Source organism: Phaethon aethereus, assembly GCF_964289735.1.
Source record: "Phaethon aethereus genome assembly, chromosome: 5".
NCBI classification, from domain to species: domain Eukaryota; kingdom Metazoa; phylum Chordata; class Aves; order Phaethontiformes; family Phaethontidae; genus Phaethon; species Phaethon aethereus.
Window position 1 is genome coordinate 55,764,798 of NC_138579.1, and position 25,913 is coordinate 55,790,710.

Consider the following 25,913-nt stretch of genomic DNA (forward strand, 5'->3'; position numbering starts at 1 on the left):
GTTCAAGCTGCGGCCAGGAGATAAGCTATGCTGATGAATGAAGATGTTTCATGGCTCTGAATTCCCTTAGCAATTTACTCCAGACAGGCCCTGGTGAGCCAGTGAATGAATACTGACAACATTACACAACAGCATTAAAGGGAAGAGATTACATGGAGCTGTGCTATTTACAATGCTTTCCCTCTCAATAATGCAGCTGACCTTTCTGATCTCTGTCTGAAAAGCAGCAGATGACTCCATGGGGTCAGGATGATTAACCTAGATTTTTTTAATACTGGCTGCATTTGCACTAATGTGGAAGTCGTGGGGAGGTAATGCCTATTCCACACCCAGTCCCACCATGCAAGGCCAGGGAGGAGCAAGAGACTCTGCACCTTCCAAAACCAAGGGAAAAGCTAGCAGGGTTGGTAGGGTTTCCTCAACTGCCCCCTGACCCTCCCGCACGCCTCACCAAGAGGAATTCCTACTTTGCTGACTGTGCCAGGGACTCAGTGCCAGGCTTTCGCCTGGAATGGTCTGGGCACGCTAGGTATGGAGTCGGTGGTGATTTTCAGCCCATGAGGTTGGACTGGAGGGCTGTTCCTCTGTTTGCTCTGCCCACATGAGCACATGCAAGGGGCTGTTGGGGCATGCAAGGATTTGAATCGTCCTGCAGTCTGTTTTGGCTGTCCCTGTTTGGCTACAGGATTGAAGAGGTGCAGAAACCCTCAGCAAGCTTCCTTTGCACACCTGAGTGCACTCGTGTCTTTAAAACAAGGTGTTGGGGAAGCATCTCAGCCCAAGGGAGCAGTCCTAGGACAGACAGAAGGAAAAAGCATATTCAAGATGATAGTTTCAAACAGAAACAGAGCTTACTGGTAGATATCATAAATAAGATGAAAAAATATACATATGATCGCAAATGAACTTGGATTAAAAATCAGGGCAACCTCTTTTAAGAGAGTCTGAAGTCAGAAGTAATCTTGCTTCAGCAGATGGGCAGACAAACCAACGAAAGAATTTAGATCAGAATTAAATAGGCTGTGCAAGCCCTGATGGCTCTTACATTCTCGCTGCATCCATGTGAGTTCAAGAAGGAAGCATCAGGCACTTCAAACACACAGGACAGTGCTTTTCAGGAAGTTCTGCTGAAAAGAGGCTTTCCAAAAACAAGCAGTGCAAAGCTGATTGATTGTTTACCACCAGCTGGCAAAACACAACAACAATCTACATCCAAAATCAGGGCCTTGACCACAGGAAGTACTTACACCATGATTCGAGAGAGATACTGCAAGCAGCAGTACTGTAAAGCTTAAAGAGTATATGAAATATTATTTGTTAGGATACTGGGGAAGAAAGTCATAAAGGTTAGATTCCTGTCTGCTGTACTAGGGACAGTTAGGACATACATTAGTACAACATGCTCAAAGTCCTGCTATAAAAATCAAAGTGCCTCTCATGCCCATTACATCTCAGCTGTCACTGGTGGCTGCAGACACCATCTAACTGCGCACGCATGGTGGGGGAGAACACACTGGCCTGGCTACCTAGATGTCCCTGAAAATCCCACCAAACTCCTAGTTCTGCCACATGCAGCAACGCTGACAGGCACCTGCAGACCTGCCCTGGAGCAGTGATCAGCCACGATCAAAGCACACAGCACTGCATATCAGTGCACTTCTTGCTCTGTGCTCTCTGCTTGGTGTCTTGCTTTCATTCTGGTTCTGCTGGGGGTGGCCCCACATGCTGCTGTTGACTCCAAAGCTCAGCCCTCATCTGGATATGCTGGTTTTTATGCTCTACCTCCAGGCCTCCTTTCAGCAGAGGCAACAGCTCCAGTTTGTGTAGTGAGTCTGTAATGCACCAAAAGAGACAAACACCGGTTAAGTTCATTTTTACCTATGACTTTACAGAGAGCTGTGCCTGTCTGCCTACTATTGAAAGCAAGTTTTCTAGCAGAGTGCATAGCCAAACCTCCTTTGCATCAGCCCTCTTCTTCCCAGACATTCAGCATCAGTTTCAAGACTAAGAAGTAAAATGCAGTAGTACAGCACTTCCAAGGAAGAAAAAGTTGAGTGAGTAGCTACTGCAGGGACAGTCTAAGCTTTCTGATGTGGACTCCACACTGAAGTAAGCTGTATTCGGAGAAAGCCATTGAAAAAAAAGCCCCAAAGGTAATGCTTCAAAGAAGCAAAATCAACATCACCAATGTGCCTAGAGAAATGGAGATCTCTCTCAGGGGTGAATGCAGCTACAGCACCTGAGATATAACCCACATTGTTCACAAACTATTTGCGCTCCACCTAGCTTCGCTTTCTGAAGTCCTCTTCATCTCTGCTCTCTACAGCTGACAGTGCAATAAGCATTTGGGCTGCATAGTAAGTAGCCATGATGATGAAGCGCGAGTAGGGCACAGGAAAGCAGAACTTGTTAAGTGCAATGGTCAGATCTGACACCATAAACAGCATCACGCCGATGCAGGCCGAGAGCTTGGTCCATGTCCAGAGGTCGTTGCACAGCTGCATGCCGGCCACCGCTCGCCAGCCCATGAAGCCAATCAAGGCAATGTAGACAGCTACCAGGTAGGTGAATGGGCCTGTGAGGTAGGAGTACAGGAAGGCATAACAGGAACTGCAAACAAGGCCCATCAACAAGCCGGCTTTGAGGTCCAAAGGCTTCATGCCAAAGGCTGAAGAGTAGAGGATGTGTGTGATGGCAAACATCAGCAGACCTGGAAAGAGGCATTGACATAGCAAGTGTGACCTTTCATCAGTGACTGGCAGTTGGTAGCCCCCGAAAACATGTAGCTATATCAGGTTTTAAATATACCGCAACAAGCACAGGCTTAGATGTCCTTGCAGTGTTACAACCCTTAACACTTTCAGTGGGAACCATACTCACCACTTGGGACCATTCTGATATAAAAATCCATGCATAGGAGATCAGCCTTAGCACCAAGCTCCCGCCTTAAGAAAAAGCCCCAGCACATCTGTAACTGCAAGCCAAGTACAACTCTGTTGTGATGCAAGACTTTTTGCCGAGAGGCCCGGTGAACTAAGCAGCTGCAGAAGGAACAAAGCTTGTTTTTCAGGTGGTTTCTCCTCCCCTGCTTTGGACGGAAGGGTGGGGGCAAGGCAGACTAAAGATCACCCCCTCTTAACTATCCAACATGTTTTGCTCATAGGTCATGTGTGAAACAGGAAGGCTGGGATAAGAGCAGTGTAGGAACAAGAAGTGAAAAAAGATACCAATCCCACCGAACCAGACAAAAAGCCTGACTGTATTTAGCCACAAACCCAAAGGCACTTGGGGACTAAATCTGGCTCCTAGTCCATCTCTGCCCATAGCTAGGGGAAACCTAAGTTGGAAAGAAGCAGCTGGCCTATTTCAAGAACTGCACCAATGTGATCTGCCAACAATTTTATGGCTATTTGCAAGGTTCAGATGAACCTTAGCTGGAATCATTCAGTGAAAATAAAATGCTGGCTTCCCTTTGAAGTCCAACACGCCTGAGAAATGCCAGATGTGGGTGTTGGAAGGTACTGCCCATATGTTATTCACTTGCCACTAATCCATTTGACAAAAAAGTTGGAATGTGTTGGTACAGCTGCTGACAACACGACTAGTTGTCATGCCAATTGTAGATAATGGACCCCAAATGGAGTCCAGCTTCTCTGGTCCTCTGGTTCCCAGACCCCACACGGTGCAACTGCAGGCTGTCCCACTTTATCCTGGCAGAATTATTAGAGTAGCTGGAAGTTTTCATGCAGCTCTAAAGCATGAAATGGAAAAAAGGATCTGGAAAGCTGAGTCCTCCAGCAGGACACTTGTTTACATTTAAAGCATGATGCTGTGGTATAAAGGGCAGTCACAAAAACCTGCTGCTGGCAGACATTTCTTCATCCTAATACTCTCGTGTTGAAGCAGCTCAAAGAAGGGGAAGTGTCTCCCTGGCTTTGGGGAGGACCAGATTGGACATCCACTGAAAGATCAGCAGTGGTGGGATGAGAGGGGAACCTGCAGGAGGGAGAGGGCTGGTGGGGATCTGGTCTGCAAGGTTACGCTAGAGAAAATAGTGTGAAGGGGAAGCAAAAGAAGTGCAAAAGAGGGAAACAAGAAGTTGATGTTTCACAGAGCTATTACACATCATGGGCACAGCACTGAGGAAACCGAGGAGGGACTTAGGAGAAGAGCTGTTTATAGTGTTACAGTGCAGGACAGGTTAGAGCCCTGCGCACAGTAAGGAGAAGGTTACTTTGCTGTAGCAGTAAGGGGTAGTTTTTCCTTCAGTGGCATTATATGGGGAGTTCTGGGATGGGGAACTGGAGAATGTGGTGGTGTACTTCATGCAGGCAGCTGGCAAGAAGGAGAGGAGGAGAGGAGGACAGGATGCGGCAGCCAAGCAGAAGCCCAGAAAGGCAGGAGGAGTTTTGTGATACATGGCAAGGCTGATCACAAACAAGGGAGACAGCTCCCAGGTTTGCTCATTCAACACCCATAAATCAAGCCAGGAACTGGGGAAACCTGTGACGGCTGCACAGGGAGGGGGTATATTTGTCTTGCATTTCTCAGCCTTTGGCTCAGCCCTCCCAACCACATCAGGCAGATCAGCCCTTCTCCTCTCTGTCCAGTTCCTTCCCCTCCCTGCCTCTGGGGTTTCCCCTTAGTCTGGCAGTGAGTCCTTTTTGTTAGTCCCTGTCTTCTCCACCAAATGCATAAATTGTTTCTAAGTGCCTGCTATCAAAGGGGGTGGATGTTAACACTGTAAAGTATCTTTTACATGCAGTAAGACACTAGTCAGAAAATAGCATGTTACTAGTGGACTGAAACAGCAAAAATTAAAAAAAGTCAGGTGTGCCAGGAGTAGGTTCCCAGGTTCTCACTTCCCTATAAAGTAATGAACAAATGTCCTTTTATAAATCCATTGTCTCAAAAGCTATTCAAATGAGTCCAATTCCCAACTGTTTTTTCAGCCTAAAAGCCATAGAAATCAAAGAAAGTACATTTTTATCTAATATTTCCTCTTATTCCCCTGAAATTTCAAATTCCCACAAACAATGATGTCAAAAGTTTGAATATTGTTAATTGTCAACAACAGCAGCCTGGTGAGTTTTAAAAAGGAGAAAATATGTTTTGCAGGAGAGGTAAAGGATGAAGTGGGGTAGTGTGCTTTATCTGCTAACAGTTGAAACACAAATGTTAATGCTTCACTATGGAAGACGGTAGCTCGGATTAGCACAGACTGAAGCAGGCAGGAGACAATCAGGATAAAGGCTGAGATTTTCAAAATGCTCCAAGAGAGCTTTTCTTTTCCTTAAGGAGAAAAATGTGTCTAAACCCACAAAGCAGCACTTCCCAGTTGTAAGATTAGGGTCAAAAATCCAACTTATTTGCAGATTAAAACACGTTAACCAGATAGATACTGAATTGCTGTGACTGGTTGACTTTCCTCTAGCGCTAAATTGGAGAAGGGACTCAGAGATGTCCCAGCTACATGGGAAAGGAGAAGCTCAGCACAGTTCAAGTAGAAAAACGGTCATGGTAAGAATCAGGCCTTGAATGTTTTCCAAGCCACAGCTCAAGGAGCTACTCCAGGAGGCAAAACAGAAGCACAGGCAGTTGGGCTGAGGTGACAGGCGCTGAGCCGGGTACCCCTGTTAGGAGGAGGCCCATCAGTGGGAATGCCAACACTCAGCACAGAGGGGATGACACTGCAAGAGAAGGCTGGAGCTCCTCAGCAACATGCCCAAGGTTCAGCCAGATAGATTCAGTCCTTGGGGCCTAATCTAAACCCCACCAAAATCAGTAAAAATCTTTACATGAACTTTTAATGAGATTGGGATAAGCCCTTGGGAAAGCAGAATTAAAACCAGATTCAGAGCATTTGGCCTTCATATCTGGCATTTCACACACTTCCCTCTCATCAAGAGCAAGCTTGTGGGAATCTCAGAATAAAACTAAATACTGACCTCCAGAGAAGGGGGAAAAACAAGTCTTTGACTTTCAGAGTTGACAACAGCAGAAGTCAGAAAGTTCCCTTGTCTCATCACATTTTCCAGTGGGACAGTCACAGAAGCCAGTTAATGGTGGGTGTTACATGAGATCCCTGTGCTGGATAAATTAACTTCAGAAACCTCACCAGTCAGTTTAGCGAAGGACTCAACTGCTGATGATTTCTTGTGACAGTCCAAGGCCGGGGAGAGTTGCTGCAAGGCAGGTTCAACGTGGCTTTAAATGATTAATCTAAGTCATTATGTTCTAGCCTGCAAACTAGCAAAATGAAAAAAGCTTGTTTTTCTCTGAGAGATGTGGATCTTTCTGTAGAGAAGACAGACCATTGTGGTAGGGTTTGCCCTTGATTCCCCATCATTTACATGCCTTGCAAAACAAACATGTCTTGTACAACAGGCTGCATGATTCATACTGATGAACCTACACGTACAACAAGATTTCTGATGCTTTGGTTTCTAGCATCCACTTAAACACCTCCCCCAGGCTATGGGCTTGTTTATCAAAACATAAGGGTCCTCTCCACCTGTTCTCCACTGAGGACCTTTGCACCATGTGTCCTATTTCTGATCCTTGTAGAGGAGGGCTGACAGATGTCCCTGCAGAAAGATAGGAGGCAGATACTTCCTGTAGCTTCATGGGTGCTATTGAGTGCCACAAGCATTTCCTTCTCTTCCACAGGGATTCTGCCCATGCCACCTTCCCAGCTCTAGACAGCTGAGATGCTGCGAGCACATACCAGGGAACCAAAGCTGCCCCAATTACCTCTCTGACCTCAAGACAAGTTCAAGAGAAAGACTCATCCATGGTGTGACTCCTCTAACCACGATGGATTTTAGTCAAGGGATGAGTGCTTCCCACTGTTCAGGGCTTAAGCTCTACATGAATAAACAAAACACGTGGCCCAGCAACTCATTACTAAATAAAGAGGGTAACAGCTGGACACTGCAGCATTCCCTTAGGACTGACACCACACTCACCATGAATGAAGTAGCCCTGCTCCTGCCAGATAAGAAAGGCGTCTCCCACTGCCGAGAATATGAGTCCCGCTAGGATGCGGCTGGCGCTCCGGTGTGACACTAAGAAGTTAATTCCGTGAGCCAGAAGGAAAACCCACAGGCAGAAGATGGGCAGGCATTTGATGAGGGCACTGAACCAGGAAGGGCTGGAAGTTGGCAGCCAGAGGACAAAATAGACGCAAGTAGCTTTAAAGAAGGGCACCAGTTTGGGGCCTTCACTCTTCACCTAAAAGAAACAAACATTAAAAAAAGATAAATTAATAGGATCATCAGAAGTGGAATAAACTGCATAACAGAACTGTCATCTTCCTTTTGAAAGCTGCTCTTTCATGTATACTGTCGGCTAGCAGCATTTCTACCCTGAGAAAGACTTGTTGAACTTGACCATGATCCTCAGACTACACTTTTGTAACCCTCTCTTCTGAAAACACTTCTTGGCTGGCAGGAGGGGTTTTGGGTGGTAGAGATGGAGGAAGTTTTAGATACCTTTTCTCTTTATTTCTTCTACTGAAAACATTTAGGCCATCAGTCAAACTTCTCTGGTGGTTCTTGCCACCTATCTTGTGTTTAGACTAACTGCTTTTATACACCTCCTTTCCTGTAGCTGTGAAAATACTGGACAAACAAGCCAATAAAAATACAAATCTTCCCTCCCATTTTGGCGAATCCTCTTGCTTAGCCAGTTGCAGATCATCCTGTGGATACAACCTCTCTTCTAACCCATTCTCTCTCCTGCCCTGTAGCCTCATGCCTGGACCTTGCTGTTGGCATCACCACGTGACTTCAAAACCCATAGCATCAACCTCCCAGGTGGGGATGTCACTTCCTCAGCTGACTAATACCAACATCAATCATGTGTTGCTTTGTTCTAGCATTACACTAATAATATACTGCCCATATTGCAAGAAACGTTTTGACTCAGGGCTCTACTGTGTAGACACAAAAATGCAGCATGAGCACTAGGCTACTCCTACGTAACAAAGCCACAGCAGAGGCAGGGTGCAGAGCTACAGACTCCACAGGCTGGGTTTGCTTTTAACATACACTTAGCTGAGACCACTCTGGACAGTCATTAGATAGACACTGTGTTCGCCTGCCCTCCTGTGATACTTCTGCATTTTAGTGCAGGTAGGGAAAACCCTGCTTAAGAAATGAAGTTATGATTTTATTTTCTCCTGGAGTGCAACTGAGGGTCAAAACAAGGAGCAAAGGAAGATACTGCGATTGCCTCATGTGCCTGCCTGAGCAATGTCCTGGGGTCTTTTAGGAGGCCTGTTTCCTCCTGCAGCTAAGGCAGTGCAACCTCCAGAGCTCCCCTGCAAGCAGGCGTTCACTCCCAATCTTCTCACTCCTTTGGTCAAGCAAGATTCAGTTGCTTAGTGTCACAACTTCCCACTACTCATGGCCAAAGCACACAGAGGCCTCATGCACTGGAGGAGGACACGGCGGCAAATTGAGAGGCATCAGAGCTGGGTTCACACTGCAAAGTCCATCAAAATCTGAACATCCATGTGTGACACTCTGGGGTTGCTTATCTCACGCAAGGAGCCCATGCTCCAAAAACCTGCAAAAGAAACATTGGTCTTTTTTTCCAAATCATTTGGCCCTGTTTCTGCTTTCTGCATCATGGGACATTGCCATGACACAAAAACAGCATCAATCTTCCTTTGATGCACTGTGCCTTGGTGCAGATACCTAGAATGGCTGAAGACTGCACAGCAAATATCTCCATGCTTACAGTGCTCAGGTAATAAAGCCTAAAGTCATCAAAATTCAGGAGCTTTTACAGACACAAGCGAAGGGAGTGAGGTGAAGCTGGAAGACAGAGGCAGAGGCAGTGGAGGGCATCTTCACATGCAGTATCTAAAAAGGGAATGCAATCTCAGAAGCAGCAAGACCATAAATAAAGGGCATCCCAAGAAGACAGTGCTTTCAAAATTGTTCTCACATCTGATGGAAATTTCCCCAGCATATCAGCAGTTTCTTAGCAGTAAAGTATTTCATTATTCCTCTATACATTATTCATAGGCTATTGCCAACACAATTTTTAAACACTCCATTAAACAACCAGGCTACACAATTCACTCACAAAAGGACATCAGCAAGCCGTTAACTTTCTTGTATTACATGGGGAGCCCATTCTGAGTCCTCCACTTAGGTTGTCTAAATTAATCACCATTTACCACTTCTTGTCTACATTCCTTGGGAGAATTCTGGCAGCAAATAACAAATGAACTTGAAATAAAAGTCATAAAAGCCCATGTAGTCTCACAGCACTAGGGGTGCCTGGGAACTATAAGTATCATACGGGGAAGAGTGGAGCCAAACTTCCCCCTCCTTCAGACCCAGCACCTTGCCCTTCTGAAGTGAGACATCAGGCTCAGATTATCCAAAGCCAGTGCCTGGCTCCAGCTCTGCCTCCTCCCCTTCTGACTTTTTTATTAAAAATGTAGTTGATCACATTCATCCTCTCACAGTTGCAGGCAACAGATGACAGCGCTTCTGGCAGGCTTTCCTCCTCTCCCCTACCAGTTGTGGAGGATCCCCACCACGCGCACGAGCCAGATATCTTCAGCACGAAAAACTATCAACCTCCAGAGATACAAAGTGTGAAAGCATTTTCAGCATCAGCAGTGCTCCAGGTCCCTGTAACAGTCTCGGCTAAGGTAGCTAGTTTTGTACCTCTGAAAACAAAAGTTCATTTTGAAAGATGTAGTTCAAGTTCGCCTTTGTTTGGCAACACATCACAGAGGCACTGTTAGAAGCATACAGGAGAGTATTTGGGTTAATAAACACAGGAAGTTTTATTTAATACCTCATATTAAAAGAAAAACACCTGCTAGGAGCAGTTACCATTACAATCACAGCTTGCCCTCCCCTGTGTGCATGCATGATGAGGCAGGTTTTAATTACACTTGTCATTTTTCCCAGGAACCTTGCCTTACTGAATATAAGATATGCATTTGTGCAGAAAGATTATGTTTGCTTGGTAACCTTAAAATTACCATTTCTTACTATTTGAATGTGAATTTTCCAAGCCCAACTAGCATTATTTTAACATAGTGGTTTGTAGTATTTCCATCCTAATAACAATTAAGGATTTTTTCAGGCATAAGGGGTCAGATTCCAGTCTCAATTTCCATAACTCTGAAATTTACAGTATTACAGCATCCTTGTATAACAATGACCTCATATATCTAGAAGGTCTACAGGCTTCTCATCATTAATGCTTTATTCTTTTACATTTTTCCTACAGGTATACTTCAAATTAGTTATTTCCAAACATGTCATTGCCCATTACTGAATGCAGTAGCTCATCTGGAGCCCCTGTGCTGGCTCTGACCACAGTGAGTGCCCCATGAGAGACACCACTTGCTGATACAGAGGTACCTGCATAGCTCAGGGCTGGGATGGTGTGGCACTGGAAATGCTTGGGAGATGTCTCCCAGGAAACATGGAGGCAACCAGAGGCTGAGGCTGGGTGATTTTCCTCTGTTTGGACGTATGGCTGAGGCTTGGGAAGAGGTGATGGGGCAACTTGCCACCTGGAAGACAAGTCAAGGCTGGTATTGGGAAATCGTGTACCAGCATGAGTGGAGGCTGCGGCTTGAGGAAAGCCAAGCACATAATCCATGACTGGACTTGCCTGTACCTCAGGGAAGGGAACATTATTTCTTGGCTCCATGGATAAGTTGCATCAAACCAACCAATCAAACCACCCATCTCCTTTGCACCTGTGTCTGAAAGACAGAATGTGAGATGGGGCTGTGCCATGGTGTTGGAAAAGGAAGCACTTGATGCAGGTGACAAGGTTCTTTTTGCTAATGTATGTGATTTTCATGGCTTTAAGCTGGGTTTTGCCATTTTGTTACAAAATCTATTGCATTGTCCTTCCCACTTCTTTTCTTCTTCACTGTTAGTTTACTCTGGGCTGTAATGCAGTAAAGAAAATATCTTGAATAAAATGACAAGGCAGTATTTCCAAGTTTTGAATTTCTAAACTTAGCATAATTTAGGGCATTTTCTCAACTGCTATGACTACTAAGTTACTTAGAGTCTTTAAAAATTAGTTTAAATTGCTGTAAAGCTACTATAGCTGTATTTGTGGAATTACAGTGAAAGTATCATTTAAGAAATTACCTGTATCCAACCAAATCCAACTAAACCCTCCAAGACTTAGGCAGACTAGGAGGAAGTTGTGTCCTGGCTGTCACCGAGAAATTTTGGACCAGATGACTTCCAGAGGTCCCTTCCAACCTCAACCATTCTGTGATTCTGTGAACTTCAAACTGAGCCTGGTATGCATGCATGCATCTCAGGGCTTGGATACCCACCTCCCTGCTAGGGATTCAAATTTAGGTTTACAGTATCCCTTCTTGTTTTGTCTGTTCTCATTCTGCTCCAGTTTGAAAAATTGCTCACTTCCTTAGGGCTGTTGTTCAACAGTGACAGATGATACTATCACACAAGTATTCCAACCATGCTGTGATTTGGTATTGGTGTAAGACGTCTTGAGAGGTTAGACTAGCCAATGAAGAAACACAGCTACAGAAGAAGTGGCAGACCTGAAGAAGTAATTCTGAGTAATAAGGACTGACAAAAAGTTCCCAGTGTGCAAAATACATATAAGAGGTAGCACACAAAGATGACCAAAAGCTTCGTACAACAGTTCCTAAGCTGTATCTGCAAATACCAAGAGCCCAGGGGTCCCTGCTGGATGATCTCTTCTTGCACCTCCCTGCTATGCAGCACTGGGAGATGCTCATGATTCACATCTGTATAAGCCAGTATTCACTACAGGGTATAACCTGGGGAACATCTGTGCTGCTCCTCAGCACCACAGGTGGCCTGTGCTGACTGCTGCAGGCATATAACTGAGCCAAAAAATTTACAGGTAGCTCCTCTACCCCAGAATAAGCTGCATCCACAGAGGCATGGCTACCTTTGTAAGCCAGTGCCCTAATTTTCTTTAACATTTTGAAGTCAGTTGTCTGTAACTACATCACAATTGGGATGAGGAAAATCCACCTCTCACAGGGAGGGAGACATCTTGCGCCTGAGGTACAGAAGAACGCCATAAGCTTGTTGCTTTGAAATGTTAAAGTTGGACAAAGTTCACTGTTCCTAAGCCTCACACTAGTCACAAGAAATAACATGCAGCATCAAATAATGCTCTTCTCTCCACAAGTCCCCTAAACTGGCCTGCATGGAAAATGAGTATACAGCCTCTTCCAGACACCAGCTGTGTGCCAACGTGCTGTGGCTTACACCCGTAAAATCTGTGGCTGTAAAATCCTGCTTTCCAGGAAAAGTGTTTTAAAAAGAATACTCCAGCTATTCCACTGAGCAACACCTGAGCACGACTGTGCGCACAGGCCAAAAAAAGCTGGGCCGTTGTCCTCCCCACAGGGGAGCTTCTAGCAGCCTCTCACAGCAGCCACCCCTTCAGGCCCCCCACTACCAAAACCTTGCCACGCAAACCCAATACACACCCATCCCTCCCGGGAGCCTTGTCTGGCCAAGTACCATTTTGTGTATCCATGGCTGAGCTGTTTCTCCTGGCTTTTGGCATCCTGCATTGTGGATCCTGCCTTGGTTCTGCCCTACTGTGACAATAGCTCTTACCCCCAGTCGTGTGCCGAGAAATATTTATGTGGCTTCGTTGCCATGTATTATGCCACCACTCCAAGCCCATGGCTCATGTTTCTCATTCCCCAGAATATGTGGCTCTCTGCAAGGCACTGACAATCCTCTGTGCAATCCGAGTCACAGAGGGAGAGCTGTGTCACCCTGAGGATGGACCACAATTAGGACAAAGTATATATATGTGCAACAGGCTCTCATCTACGGAGCAACGGGGAACCAACACAATTCCCCATTAGACTGACCCTACAGAAAACTTATCTTTGTGCTTAACCAAAATGGGTGGGCCATAAGGAGAAGCCCATGTTTGCACAGATCCTAGCCAGAGGCAGATGATTTTCTCCAGATCTGAATGAACTATCAGCTTTTGCTTAACCAAGGAGGAATGCAGCACTGCTCAGGAATTCTTGGCCACAAACCCACATGAGCTGAGTGCAAAGCCACCATCCTCCTGAGCTCGCTTGCACGTGCCCACCTTCGCTCAGATGGTGCAGCATCAAACCTTCTGAATGTGTGCACACTGAAACCGAGATAAAAGAGGGAATTTTACAGTTGGGGAGCAGATGTGTGTGTAATAGGGAGGATTCAGCTGTTCAGTAACCAAATTCACCATTTACATCTTTCCTATCCTGGGTGCTCTCACAATGACCAGCCCTGGCATGGGCCCTCTCCTGGCCACAGAGCAAAGGCTCCGGCGGCCACTCTGAATGCTCAGCTCTGCATCCCTGCAGGGCAGCTCACAGAGGTGAGAGAGGAGGAAACGGATGAGATGTAAAGGGGCCAGCCAGCTGGCACTTTTCACTCCACAGCGTTGCTGGAACATTAGGGCTGGCTGGGACAGCCCTAACCAGTACACTCTGGTGAGCATAGGTGAGCACAAAGCACTTCACCTCCAACTCTACTCTCCTGCAGGAGCAAACATGCTCCTGGGGGAGAACCGATTGCCTTTTGTCAAGGAAGGCAATGGCTCATACATGTCCCAAGTGTTCCTGAATAAAATTCTGAGGAAAAGTGCTTGATTATGGAGGGTGGTGAAGAGTTACTGAACCAGCCAATCAACCTGCCTGAAATACTGTGTTGGTGCAACGTAATTTGTGCAATTAATAAGAGGGTTTATGTTTGTGTTGGAGGTGCCTCGGGCCAGGCATCCAAGGCAGATGGCTCCTGAACAGGCTCCACATGCTGTGGGAAATTCAGAGTGATAGATACACCCTCCTCCCCTCAAGTGGAGACAAGATTGTAGAGGGTCCATGTAAAATGAACTTGTAGAATAGCTAATGAATTACCCAGAAGATGGCACATGATTTGCCTTTGGGAGAATAATGTGTGTGATAATCCTCTGTCTCCATCATGCTTCTGCCATGCAATGAGTTTAATCCTCTGTCTCCATCATGCTTCTGCCATGCAATGAGTTTTGCCAGGCCTTGCGGTGCTTTATTACAGCTACTGCACTCCCAAGCACAACTCAGGGCTTCCGTTTCACCAAGGGTAATGCAGTGAAACTCATCTCATGCTCAGCTGTCCAGCCAGACCAGTTCGCAAGTGGTCAAAAAATCATGGTTTTGTCTGACAGGAGAGCCTCCGTCGTTCAGCACAACCGAAAAGAACAGGGCTCAGCCTGAATGCTTCCCACCTGCAAAAGAACCATCATCCCAGCTCAGCCACAGGTGGCAGGAGCAGTGGGTCCAAGGCAGCTATTCCACCCCCAGGGTCTCTTCAACTCCTCCTGCAAAACAGGGCCAGTTTATTGGCTTCTCTCATCCCTCCCACTACGCCAGCAGCCTGGGAACCCTCTTCCTCCCCCCAGTTAAGCAAAGTAAGCTCCAACCGCACTTCCCAGCATTGCTCCTCAATGGACTGACACAGAGTTGAGAGCTAGAAACACTTGACTTCTTTTTCTTAAGACCAAGCTATGGCTATTTGCCAGAAAAATACAATTAAAAATTTGGCACAGGCCCTCACAGTCCTTGGGTAGTGAACTCAGATATATTGCTGCACAAGTTCTTGGCATCAGAAAAATCACCCTGTGGTAGAGGCACAGGGGAGCAGGCAGTGGGTGAGGATTAATCAAACTGGCATCTAACAAGGGCCCCTGTGCAGGGCTGAGCTGCTCCATATACAGCTGCATGCAGAAACAAGAACTGCATCAAAAAGTTTCATTTCCAAGCCAAAATCTTGCCCGATTTGCAGTCACATCAACATTCAACCTAACCACTGGATTAACCATGGGGGGGATGAAAACCTATCAGCACAGAGGTTAAAATCTTCCAAGCATGCATCTTCCCCCCAGATGCTGAAAGAAGGGAGGAAATTTGGAGTGGCAGTTTCCCCGCAGCCGCCTGGCAGCAAGGCACGTGCCACCTGGCAGCAGGGCAACGTTTGCCTGCACCAGCCTCTCCCAGGGGAAACCACAGCTGAAGTCCCTGTGGTGCGGCAGCATGCCTGGGTACGGCGGGGACATGGCACGGCCATACAGCTGAGCAGCAGCAGGCAAGCGTCGAGAACGGGACGTTTTGTACCAAGCCAGCTGGAGAGCACATGAGCAAGGCTGATCGTGTCATGGGAGTGACAGCAATGCGAGATTGTAGTCGCGGGTGTTGCAAAGGTCTCTTTCCTTATGTTCACTCTCCAAGTGTGATTTCTCCGCCACAAACTGCTGCCTGTCCCTAGCTGTAGACACTAGAGACGAGAAGAGAAGCTCAAGAGAAGTCTGTGCTTTATCTTAGCCATGCTGTGATCTACCACCAAATCCCCTATCCTGTGTTGTATGGGAGTGAATTTCTGAAGCGGATTGTCTAGGATAGGTTTTAGGGATAGAAGGCTGCACTGAACACGCAATGTATGCCAGATATTTAAATAAATGGCTCGGGAAGGTAAAAGAGAGAAGCATTAGACAAGCTTTGTGGCTTCTCCAGAGGACAACAAAATAGCTACAACCGTGAATCCTTGTGCAGTGGTCAGGGAGGGAGATGAGTGGCAACAGGCAAAGGGGGCAGGCAGCCTTCACTTCTGCCCCTTCCCAAGTTAAGGCAGGAGAAGCCAAACTGCTGCTCACATAGAAATAGCAAAGCCTGTGTTAGCAAAGCTGCAATACGAATAAAACAGCAGTCCCATCTTGTCTTCAGGTGCTTAACAAAGAAATTAAAAAACGCTGGCTGCTGAGCAGTCACACTGACGGTGCTCACGGGGCTGCTGTTGAGGCCAGTTTGACTCAGCAGCCAGTGTGACCTGGGAGCACTTGGACATCACAGCTCTTTGCTGCTATACCCACAAGTTAAAAAAAAAAAAAAAGCATCTGCAAACACTGGGGATGTAAAATAGCATGGGAAAAAGTCACAAATAGGAAACTGGAGTCTCACCTTCAAAAGACTCCTTGCAGGAAGCCTTAGAAATGTGAGGGAACAGTCCTGTAACAGGCTAAAGTAGAGGCAAGTGGCTCGAGCCAAGGAAATAAACTCCACCACATCAGGGGCCTGTGCCACATGTTGCATCAGGAGTCCACTCCTGCTTCTTGCCTTTTGACATGACATTGCTCAAAGCTATCTTGAGGCACTGGACCACAGTGTTCCCTCCAGCAATTAAGGAAGTTACAGCATCCATAAAGGTATCTCTTGTACTGAATAGAAGAAGAAATGATGTTAGCTTGGCTAACTGTGGGCAACAAGCTATGCAACAGTGTCTCTGGGACTTCCACTACGTAGGACCTACTGCTATCAGGCCAGGCAAAGTGAGATACCACTACACCAGCTAATACCTTACAAAGTCACTGGGGTGTCTGCCCTTGGCTTTCTGGGACTGCAAGGAATGCTTCCAAGATGGCGAAGCCTTTCTTTAGCAGATACTAACTCATAAAAATCAAATTACAAACAAACATATTTCACCCTGAACTGAAGACTCAGCTTGGGTGTATGTGGTTTTGCTTGTTTTGTTTGGGTTGGTTTTGCTTTTTTCCATTACCAAGCATCATCTGTCCTGTCCACCAGACTGGCACAGAACCACAGGGCTATTTTAAAAACGTTTTCTTAACCTGTGGTAGTAATGATTGACTCTACATCTGTAGCAATCCTATAGCTGTCAGCAGTTTTGAAGATTGCCTTCTGAGTACTGTCAGTAATGTACCTTTGCCAATGACCAACAATGTTAAACCAGTGAAGAATTCAAATGTCTCTGCAGGGCTGTAGGACCTGTCACAGACTAATGCTTTCAGGGTAGTCCATTGGCTCTCAGAAATTACAGTGAAAAAATAGCATTTGCCTGCCAGCATCTTATCTCAGAGCAAAGATTGCTTTTACCTCCTGGGATTCCAGATCTTCTTTTTTGTGTAGCAGAAAGCAAGCCTCTCCGAACATTTCCTTTGCAGTAACACAAAGAATCCCTTGCAGATGTTTAAAAAAAAGTGAACCACAATGGGTCTGTCTTTTCATTTTGCTCATCAGAGCTGCAGTGCTGCCACTGCTAAGGGCACGCACCCTTCCTCAGTGAGCAAGGTCAGGTGGGGCTGCATCCTCTAGTGCTGCCCGGGACTTCAGGAAGATGCTGTGAAGCCATAGGGAACTTTAGGAGCCAGCCAGCCAGCACCCTGAAATGCACAGTCGGTGGCTGTCCCAGGCAATTCCTCTCAGGATGGGAAGGGGTAGTTATTTGGCTTGTCACACTAAAGTCCAGATAAAAAATTTCTACTGCTTATGGAAAAGTTTCTGCAACTCATGGTTTCCAGGCTACAAGCACACATTCTCAGGTCACTTGCCATTATTTATATCAAACTCTTTTGTGAAAGGGAATGCAGATTTCTGTTACCCAGGAAAAAGTCATGTTAGGTTTTATGTTGCTCTAAGTATTACCTTGGAGGGGCTGTGTAAGCCCAATGCGCTGGCTGTGGGGCACAGGGCCACAGCAGAAAGCAGCACCCCCTTGCAAGGCCCATTGCTGCAGACAAGTGCCACACATTCACATCTGCCCCACAAGCTGTGGCAAGACTGGGGCCTCTCTCCAGTCTCTCTGAGATGGGTGCAGACCCAAAATAAAATGCCCCAGGCAGAAGTGTCAGTTCTTTCCTTGTCACCACCAAGACCAGGCTGAGCCTCTAGGTAATAGCAGTGAGGGGCGTGCACACGGAGTGTGTTGTCCCCAGGACTGAAATCTACCTTTTGCCTTCACTCTCCCATTCCCAGCCTTATTTGCACCCCACAACCCACCACAACATTTATGTACTTGTTGGAGGCCACCAGCCACCCCTTTGTTTGGCTGCAGCTGGGGGGATGCACGAAAGAATGGATGCTCAGAGAAATGGGCTTGGCAAAGCTCTACCTGGCCACATGCTGCTTTGCCGGAAGGGATTGGTATTTGGGAGGGACGGAGGCACTTCCATCCAGAAGCAACTTCTTCACCAGAGAAGACCTCATTTTACCTACAATCTATGGAGAATAATGCAGATCTAAATGAAGAGCATTGCAGGCATTGATGCTGTCACAGGCCCTTATGATAAGCGCTGAAGAGCTATTAGTGTAGCAGAGAAGGCAGGTGGCACATGCCAGGTTGTACCAGCCCTGCCAGCCATTCCCAAATATGTGCCAAGGATGAAACCGCCTCTGGCACCAAAAAGGCACTTTTGCAGATCACCTTTCTGGCTCACACACCAGATGCATGCACACCTGGCAGCAGAAGTTTTTGCAAAAGCAACAGGAAGGCAGAACTGAGAAAGGAGGGCACGGAAGCTGCCAGTGGCTGGGAAAGCTGGCAGCTCTATGTAAGACTTCTGCTGTACAAATCCTTGCATGGGCCTGCAATAAGATCAACAAAATCTAGCAAAAGCAAGCAGGGCTGTGCTGGGAAAGCCAGGAGGGACAGCTCAGCTTGTCTTCTGCCTAATGGAAAGCTGAATGAAATACTCTACCTCAAATCATGTCATGCAGACTGAAAGCTTGTGAAACACTGATGTTAAAGAAAATTAGAAGGGAAAATAGCAATGTACCCCAATAAAGATGTCTATTTAGAGATGTGCCACTCTGGTACCTTATAAAAAAGCAGCAGCCCTCCTTATGTTATCATGGGACCAATATGCTTTAAGAGATGGGAGGAGGTAAGGTCAAAGTATGACAGTGGAGTCACAGGTTTTATTTCCAAAATCTGTTCTTGTGCCAAGATGTTGTGACCTGGGGAAGTCAGCATCGGACACAAATTACATGAAGATAAATTGGACTTTCCCAGCCAATCTCAACAGATGTGGGGTGAGCAGGTGCAAACACTAACCTGCTCAAACACTAACCCACACACTCCCAGGATTCACACTAATATATCAAGGGTTTCACCTGCAAAACCCCTGCTGTAGTGGTGGGGGAGGGCGGCATATACAAATGTGGACCACGCTCACAAATGAGCATGCAGCTGCTTTAACAGTGTTATGTCCTTTATATTGAGGGTGCAAGTCCACAGATGCATGGGACATTAGCCAACTGGAAATTTCACAAATATCAATTAAGTGATAAACTTGTCATCACGCCCCTTTTATGTCAGGGTTTCAGAGGAAAGCCATGCAACTTGCTTAGTTTCTCTTGCAATGGAGTGCAAGTCAGCACTGCTCTCTAAGCACCCTGGCTGGCTCAATTTATGCTGTAACAAAAGCAAAAGACACAAGCAAATAGGGATACGGCAGCCAAGCTATGGTCTCAACCGGCAAAAGCCCAGTTCTGCTGAAGCCATGGGAGACAAAATGACGCACATAAGGCTGAGGATCTGCCCAATGTATCTAGCATGTGCTGAAAAATGTGCAGCTGGCTTAACGTCAAACTTGCCCTCAATCTCGAGCAACGATTCTATCAGAGGGTACATGCAACTAGCAGAAATGCACTCATTTTGATACATAATCAGAAATTTAATGCCTGATGCCAACTGGCACCATATCTGTCTCCAAAGCTGCTGAGGGGCAAAAAATGAAACCTCACCAAACTTGACAAAAGTCCTAAGGCCAATTCAGTAACATGGCTTGTCTCATCTCCCCTCAGTCTTGAAAGTACATGTTTTGCAGTACTCTACAGGAATTAGTTTTTGGGAGAAAGTGTAGCCTGCTGGTAGCAACAAGGCATTTCCATAACCTCACAGCAAGGTGAATCAGAACTGCCAACGTCCTCATTAACAGGCAGATTTGCAACACAAGAGTCAGCCTACAGCATTAAATTAATGCAAGAAGAGACATAAGTTGCACTTACCCAGAGAGAAACTGCACCCTATGCAATTCTGGGTCAGACGCTGTGGTGTGAGCCCCCAGGCTCTCTGCAGGTATCTGAAATCCTTCCCACCCCAGCACGCTTGAAACCTTCCAGAAAATGTCTCTCCCAGACCACCTACCACCTTTCAGCTCTGGTGGCGTGTAATCTTCTCCTAGGCAGAGTTTTCTGTTCCATATCACCTGGATACTTGTTCATGTTCAGCATTACATGGAGGGATGCTCCAGACTGACACACTTGTCATAAAGAAACTTGCCATTAGCTTAAATGCTATTTAGATTATGGCAATATAAGAAATCGATATAGGAAGGGCACAAGCAAGCTAGAAGAAGCAATAACCATCACCTTCATTTTGGCCATGCTGCAGTAAGCAAAACCTACATTTCTATTGTAATTACAAATGTATTGCGCATTGTGTGACATGAAGGGCAGTAGGAAAATTAAGTGCTAATATAATAGCCACTTAGGCCTCCGGGAGGGGAGGGAGTTATATAACTAATAATCTTTTCGCTGTTCAAGAGTTTCCACATGCTAGCAGAAGACAAGTTCCCGATGCCATCTTTTTCTAAGATGGAGTTATTATTTCCTTAGTATTACGCAGTTACCCACGGAGAAAGATAGCTTTGGCTCTTCTGTCACACACAGTGTATTTTGGATATAGATATCTGAACAGGAAAAGAGAATGGAAGAAATGCCTCTCTGTCCATTCAGAGGAATTATGTGTAAGTACAGGCTTCTGAACTGCATCCATAATCTTAATGCATAAAACACACTTTGAACAACAGACGCGTGTGACTTGAGTGATATACTTGAGTTAATGAAGCCTTTAATCTACAGCACTGCCTGCAGCAATGATCAGCACTAACTGCTTAATGCAACCACACTGGAGATGGGAAGAGTGTGAGAGAAGCCCACACTTTCTGGCCTCCGATTTCAGTTACCTATATCTAAGCCCACCCTCTCATAGCAACAGCTACAGCAAAGAATGACAATGTCATAGGAAGAATGCACAAGTTCAGTCTGAAAAAATAAATCATGGCATGTAACACTATGCCTGGGCTCTAGCTGGTATAAATCAGCACAGCCTTTTGCTCGAAGGACCAGAGCTTTTAGGCTTCTCCCAAAAGGTGTGACTGACATAAACGTTACCAAGATCCTGCTAAGCTTACCTAAGGTGATGATTCCCTCCCTTACTTCATTGAGTTCAGATGTTTAGAAATATTTTCTATAATTCATTTAAATTGGCTTGGTTTTTATACAAGTGCCGTATTTCCATAATTGTCTATGATGTGGTATATAAATGTGCATGTTTACAAGCCTCCTGAGGAATAAAATCCCAATTCATGATGTATTTAAGTAATGGGGAAAATTACAATGAAAGCAACAATGTTGGGTATAAACAAAGAGAACAAGTAAAATTAACCTCTCTACCATAAGAGTTACTTCCGACTTAGATGGTTGCTAATGCTTTATTCATTAATGCAGAAATAATACATCCTCTATTTACGAAGCAAAGGCTGAAATAGTTCAAAGTGTGATCTGTCTTTTTTGTTGTCAACAGCAGTTTGAGGATTATAGAGCACACTTTCTAACAATAAACTTTTAAAACTATGCTTAGATCTACTACTGCTACAATTGCCCACAGCACAGAGTCTCTAAGCAACATGATTTACATCAGGTTTCTGTATTCATCTGGATCAGTGTGGCTTGCCCTCACCTCAGAAACTCAAATGATACTCGCTCAATTCTCCAGCCCTACTAAATATTTGTTACTCATTATTACCTTTCCACATCGTACCTTTCAGGTTTTTTGCTCAGTTTTTGTAAGTGACCTTCACTCCCCCCCAATGACATCCTGCATCTACCCAGAGGGTCAACAAGGGCTGTTCCCAAGAGGGTTGCTGGCTGCTTCCCACCTAGGGGGGAAGGGGCCGAGGGCTTGACTTGCTCAATGCAGCTAAAACAACATATTCTTCCCCAGTTCATCTATCTCCATTTAAAGATGCAAGTACATCAGAGGACAAAAGGGAATGGATGGAGGTTGTTAATATATGGCTTCTGCGCAAAAATCTGTCCCAAACCGGGAGTTTCACCTCCCTCCCACACATAGGACTGTGCTAGGCCAAGTAAAAGTCAGGTATGGAGGGGATGTTGTAGGGATGAGACCCCATAGTTCATCTTGCTCAAAAAGACACACCAATATCATCTATAACTGCCCCCCTTTTGGGGGAGAGACCTGAGACTATTCTCAGCCAATTAATGTCTTTATATTCACCATGTCATTTTCCTCAAGGTGGTGTGAAGCCCTATACTGAGTTTAGCCTTAACTTTAGGGAAAAAATAAAGTCCCTCTGAGCAAGGAACATTATGTAAGTGCCAGAATGACTGCGTGTCTCCAGGCTCATCTCCTGCACACTTGCAGCCCCTGCAATCACAGTGCCTGCTGAGCAGAGGGGTCCTTAGGGCAAGTGCTATCTCCCACCAGCTCATGCTAAAAACTGCTTAACCAATAGTGGAGGGAAAAAAAAACCAAACCACAGGACAAAAATCACTAATGAGGCAGTCTCAGAAAGGACTTTTATTAAGATGGGACCAGTGATGACTGAACAAGTAGGGAATTAAACCTCACATATCTGTCAAGCAAATGCACCATTTATTAATACTGCTCTCCAACTGCGGGCTCTCAGCCCACATGGCTTTATGCAGAAAAAACAGCTCTTAATCACAGCAGTATCAAGAATAATAATTTTTAAACAGGATGCTCTTGCTTGCCTAGCAGAGTAAGCAGTGAAAGCTTCTCTCCAAGGTGACTTCCAACCAGAGTGAGCATTGCTCACCAGCTGGAGCAGGACTGGCAGACAAATGCGTCTTCTCTGCCACAGCCCAGCACCATCCAAGCCTAGACTCTGGCATCATCAGGACCCCAGAGCTTTATTCCAGCTGAATACCTGGCGCAATACGTTAAAATGTATTTTGACGCCAGACTCGTTTATTTGCGGGCATTGCTCCCCCCTCAGCACACCCGAATTGTGCAGCACCAGAGACAACAGCTTGGCTAGCTCTGCACAATGCCGCAGTCTCTCCTTGCACGGGGGGCAGACATGCCAAACCCCCCCGGGCCATGATGCACACCTGGCAGCCAGTGAAAACAAGCAGTCCTAGCCATGATCTCTCCCTAGCTTCCACTCCATGGTCCGCGCCTCCTTGTGTGGTTTCTTCCAGCTACGGGAGACCTGGAGCTCAGGGTTTCTGACTCTTGTTGCAAGAATGTCCTAAAGAAGGAAAAGAGGTGGAGATGCAGGAGACCAAGTTGTGTGTAAGTAGTCAGGGCCACCTGCTGCGGTTATGTACAAAGGCCATCGCTTTGAAAGCAAAATCATGTCACTCTTGGCTGTGCTCTTCCAGCATCCTCCCCACTGAGGCTGATGCTGCAGTGTAGTGGGAGAAGACATACACTGTAGGCAAATCAATTCCTCTGGCTAATTTGATTATGCCTCAGGTGCTGCCCCCACAGAGCACGTCCCCATCGTATCATAGCAGAGATAGGCACGCTGGCTCCAAACACCTGGTCTATCTATGCAGCAAAAGGCAGTGTGGTACAGAGATAAGGCCTGGGCCCCAAGGGTAGAACCTAGCTGCGGCCAGACCGATTGCCCACTGCTGTTCCCTTCAGCAAGCGACTTGCTGGAGGGAGCCCACCGGCTGTGCAGCCACCCTGCTTCTCACCACCTGGCAGCTGTGCAGGGGCCGCACCATGCCCCCGGGCAGCGCGCGCTGCTACACGACGCCGTTTCTGCCTGCCCTTCGCAGACTGCAGCACAGCCGATGCCGGAGCAGCACAGTGCACTCCTTTGGAGGAACAGCAATGTGAAAACCCACTGAAGGTGATGTGGAAAGAACAGCTCCTTAACAGACTGAAGGCTTCCAGCTCTTTTTGTATGAACTCTTTAGAGGATCAGACACCTCCCACCTCTACAGCCATGGTAAACATCTGCAGCTCTGGTCGCAGCTCCTGGTCTCATCATCCTGCCAGCTCTCCGCAGCTTCACACCTGCATTAGTTGCCTTTGGTGAAGCAAAGAGTCAGTATGTCAGGGATGAAGCTAGAGCAGAAACGTGCTTTGTTACATGTCAAAAGGGCAAGTGAAGAAAGCAGTTGGGTTTTTTTTCATATTCCCTCCCAAATTACCTTCCTAAAGCGTAATTTCTGGTGTATGTAAAGCCTTCCGGTCTGAACTATGTACACCCTTCCCAACACATAATCATGCTTTAGTCATTTGCCTCCTCTCAAAGCTCAGTTGAAATATACTCTGCAAGACCACTCTGATTCACTAGCCTTAAAAGCCAAGTACTGCCTCCTGCGGATTATGAAACAAATTCTGCCAGTTTTTGAGCCATTCTGTATTGTCCCAGCACAAGATTCTACTTCCGAAGTACACAACTCACTGTAACCAAAAGCATTACTTAAGGATGAATTTAGCTTATGGCACAGAAGCACAAAGATAGCAAACCTCTTTCGTTATTTTTGAAAAGCTTTCAAAAAAAAAAAAGAGTTTGGCACTACAATGGTATAATTTACAAGCTACTTCCCTCTGTCTCTGAAGATAAAAATCACCCCCAGGCTGCTGATGAACTTACCAGGTACATGTTAATAACTGGGGGAAAATTCATCTGAAGTATCAGAGAATACAAGCTGCTGTGCAGAACTGGCAAAGCAATTTAGAAGTTTTGAACCCTGCCTTTGCGAGTTAAGAACAGGGAAGGGATGGGATTTCTAACTGCGAGAGGGAATGCCGTGGACTGGCCATTACCCATGATATTTCAAAAAAACAGGATGGCAATGGATCCGTAGGGAACCAGGATACCAGCAATAGGTGCTCAGCGCTGCAGCGAAGCACCAGGCGACTTTCCCACCAGCGGTTAGCTACCCTTACAGCACGCATTAGTCTGCTGGTGTATTCAGACAAATCCCTCGCTTTCTAGAAAGAGGAACATGCAAAGCAGCGTGCCTAGCAGCGCAGCTTCTCCGCTGTTCTGGCCGAAAGCATTTTGTCTTCTTTCAGCACTGAAGCAACCCCTCCCTTCACCTGCAGGGCCAGGACCTGCCGCGAGCTACTTCAGTTCCCAGCTTTGCCCCATCAACCCAGCTGTGCTGCTACACACGTCACCGACTGACAGGACAGCGGCGAGTCGCTACCTTACCGCTGGTTACGTTAATTAAGCATCATGACTCCCCCATGAGACAGGCAGGTGACACCATCCCCATCTCATGTCCTTACACGGTGGAAATGCCAGACTGGCTTGTCAGGGGCGACGAGGTCTCGGTGGGAGGTCGCCCAGCCTACGGCAAGGTCTGCCGGACGCGGTGGCCGACACAAGCCTTAGCCCAAGCCGTCACTTGCAGAGCAAAGCCACCTCCGGGTGGTGGGGCGAGAGCCAGGGGATGCTCCCGCGTGCCGCCGGGGTGCAAGCCCCGGGCAGCTGGAGCAGCGGCGCCCCGAGCAGAGGCGTTCTGTGGAGAGCAGACGTGTCACAGGTTCTTTGAAAAACGCGGATGACAAGAGGAGGAAGAGACGGAGAGCCACCCCGGAGGCGCATCGCTGCAGCAACAGCTGCCGGGGGAAGGCACCAGCGCACGCCGAGGGCCGGGGCGAGCACCAGGCACGCGGGGGACGGGGAAGGATCTCCGCCAACGGTCGCTGCCTCGCACCCCGGGCGCGCGCCGAGAGTGGCGGCGGCGGCGGGAGGCGGGAGCGGAGCGGAGCACCCACCCCCTCGGGGCAGCGCCTCGGGACCAGGTAGGGGGCACCGGCGATGGGAGGGGGGTGGTAGCGCCCGGGGAGGGGCCGCTGCCGGGCAGCCGTGGGAGGGGGCGCGGGTCCCGCTGCCCGCGCCGGCCGCGCGGCCCGCACTCACCACAGTGACGGGGGACACCATGTCGGCGGCGAGGCACGTCCTGCTCCTCCCGCTGCTGCCGCCGCCGCTGCCGGCTGCCCTGCCTGCCCGCCTGCCGGCCGGGGCGCTTTTTTAGACAGCGGTGA

The 25,913-nt window shown here is 47.0% G+C and overlaps 1 protein-coding gene across 1 annotated transcript; it reads right to left on the reverse strand.

Moving 5' to 3' along the window:
* Positions 1-2,282: 2,282 nt before the first annotated feature.
* TMEM86A (transmembrane protein 86A) lies at positions 2,283-24,543 on the reverse strand (the record flags this gene model as incomplete). The annotated part of the gene is made up of 3 exons (XM_082001027.1): positions 2,283-2,710; positions 6,969-7,233; positions 24,511-24,543. The coding sequence occupies 3 exons, from the start codon at positions 24,541-24,543 to the stop codon at positions 2,283-2,285; spliced, it is 726 nt and encodes a 241-aa protein (XP_081857153.1).
* Between the last annotated feature and the right edge of the window lie 1,370 nt (positions 24,544-25,913).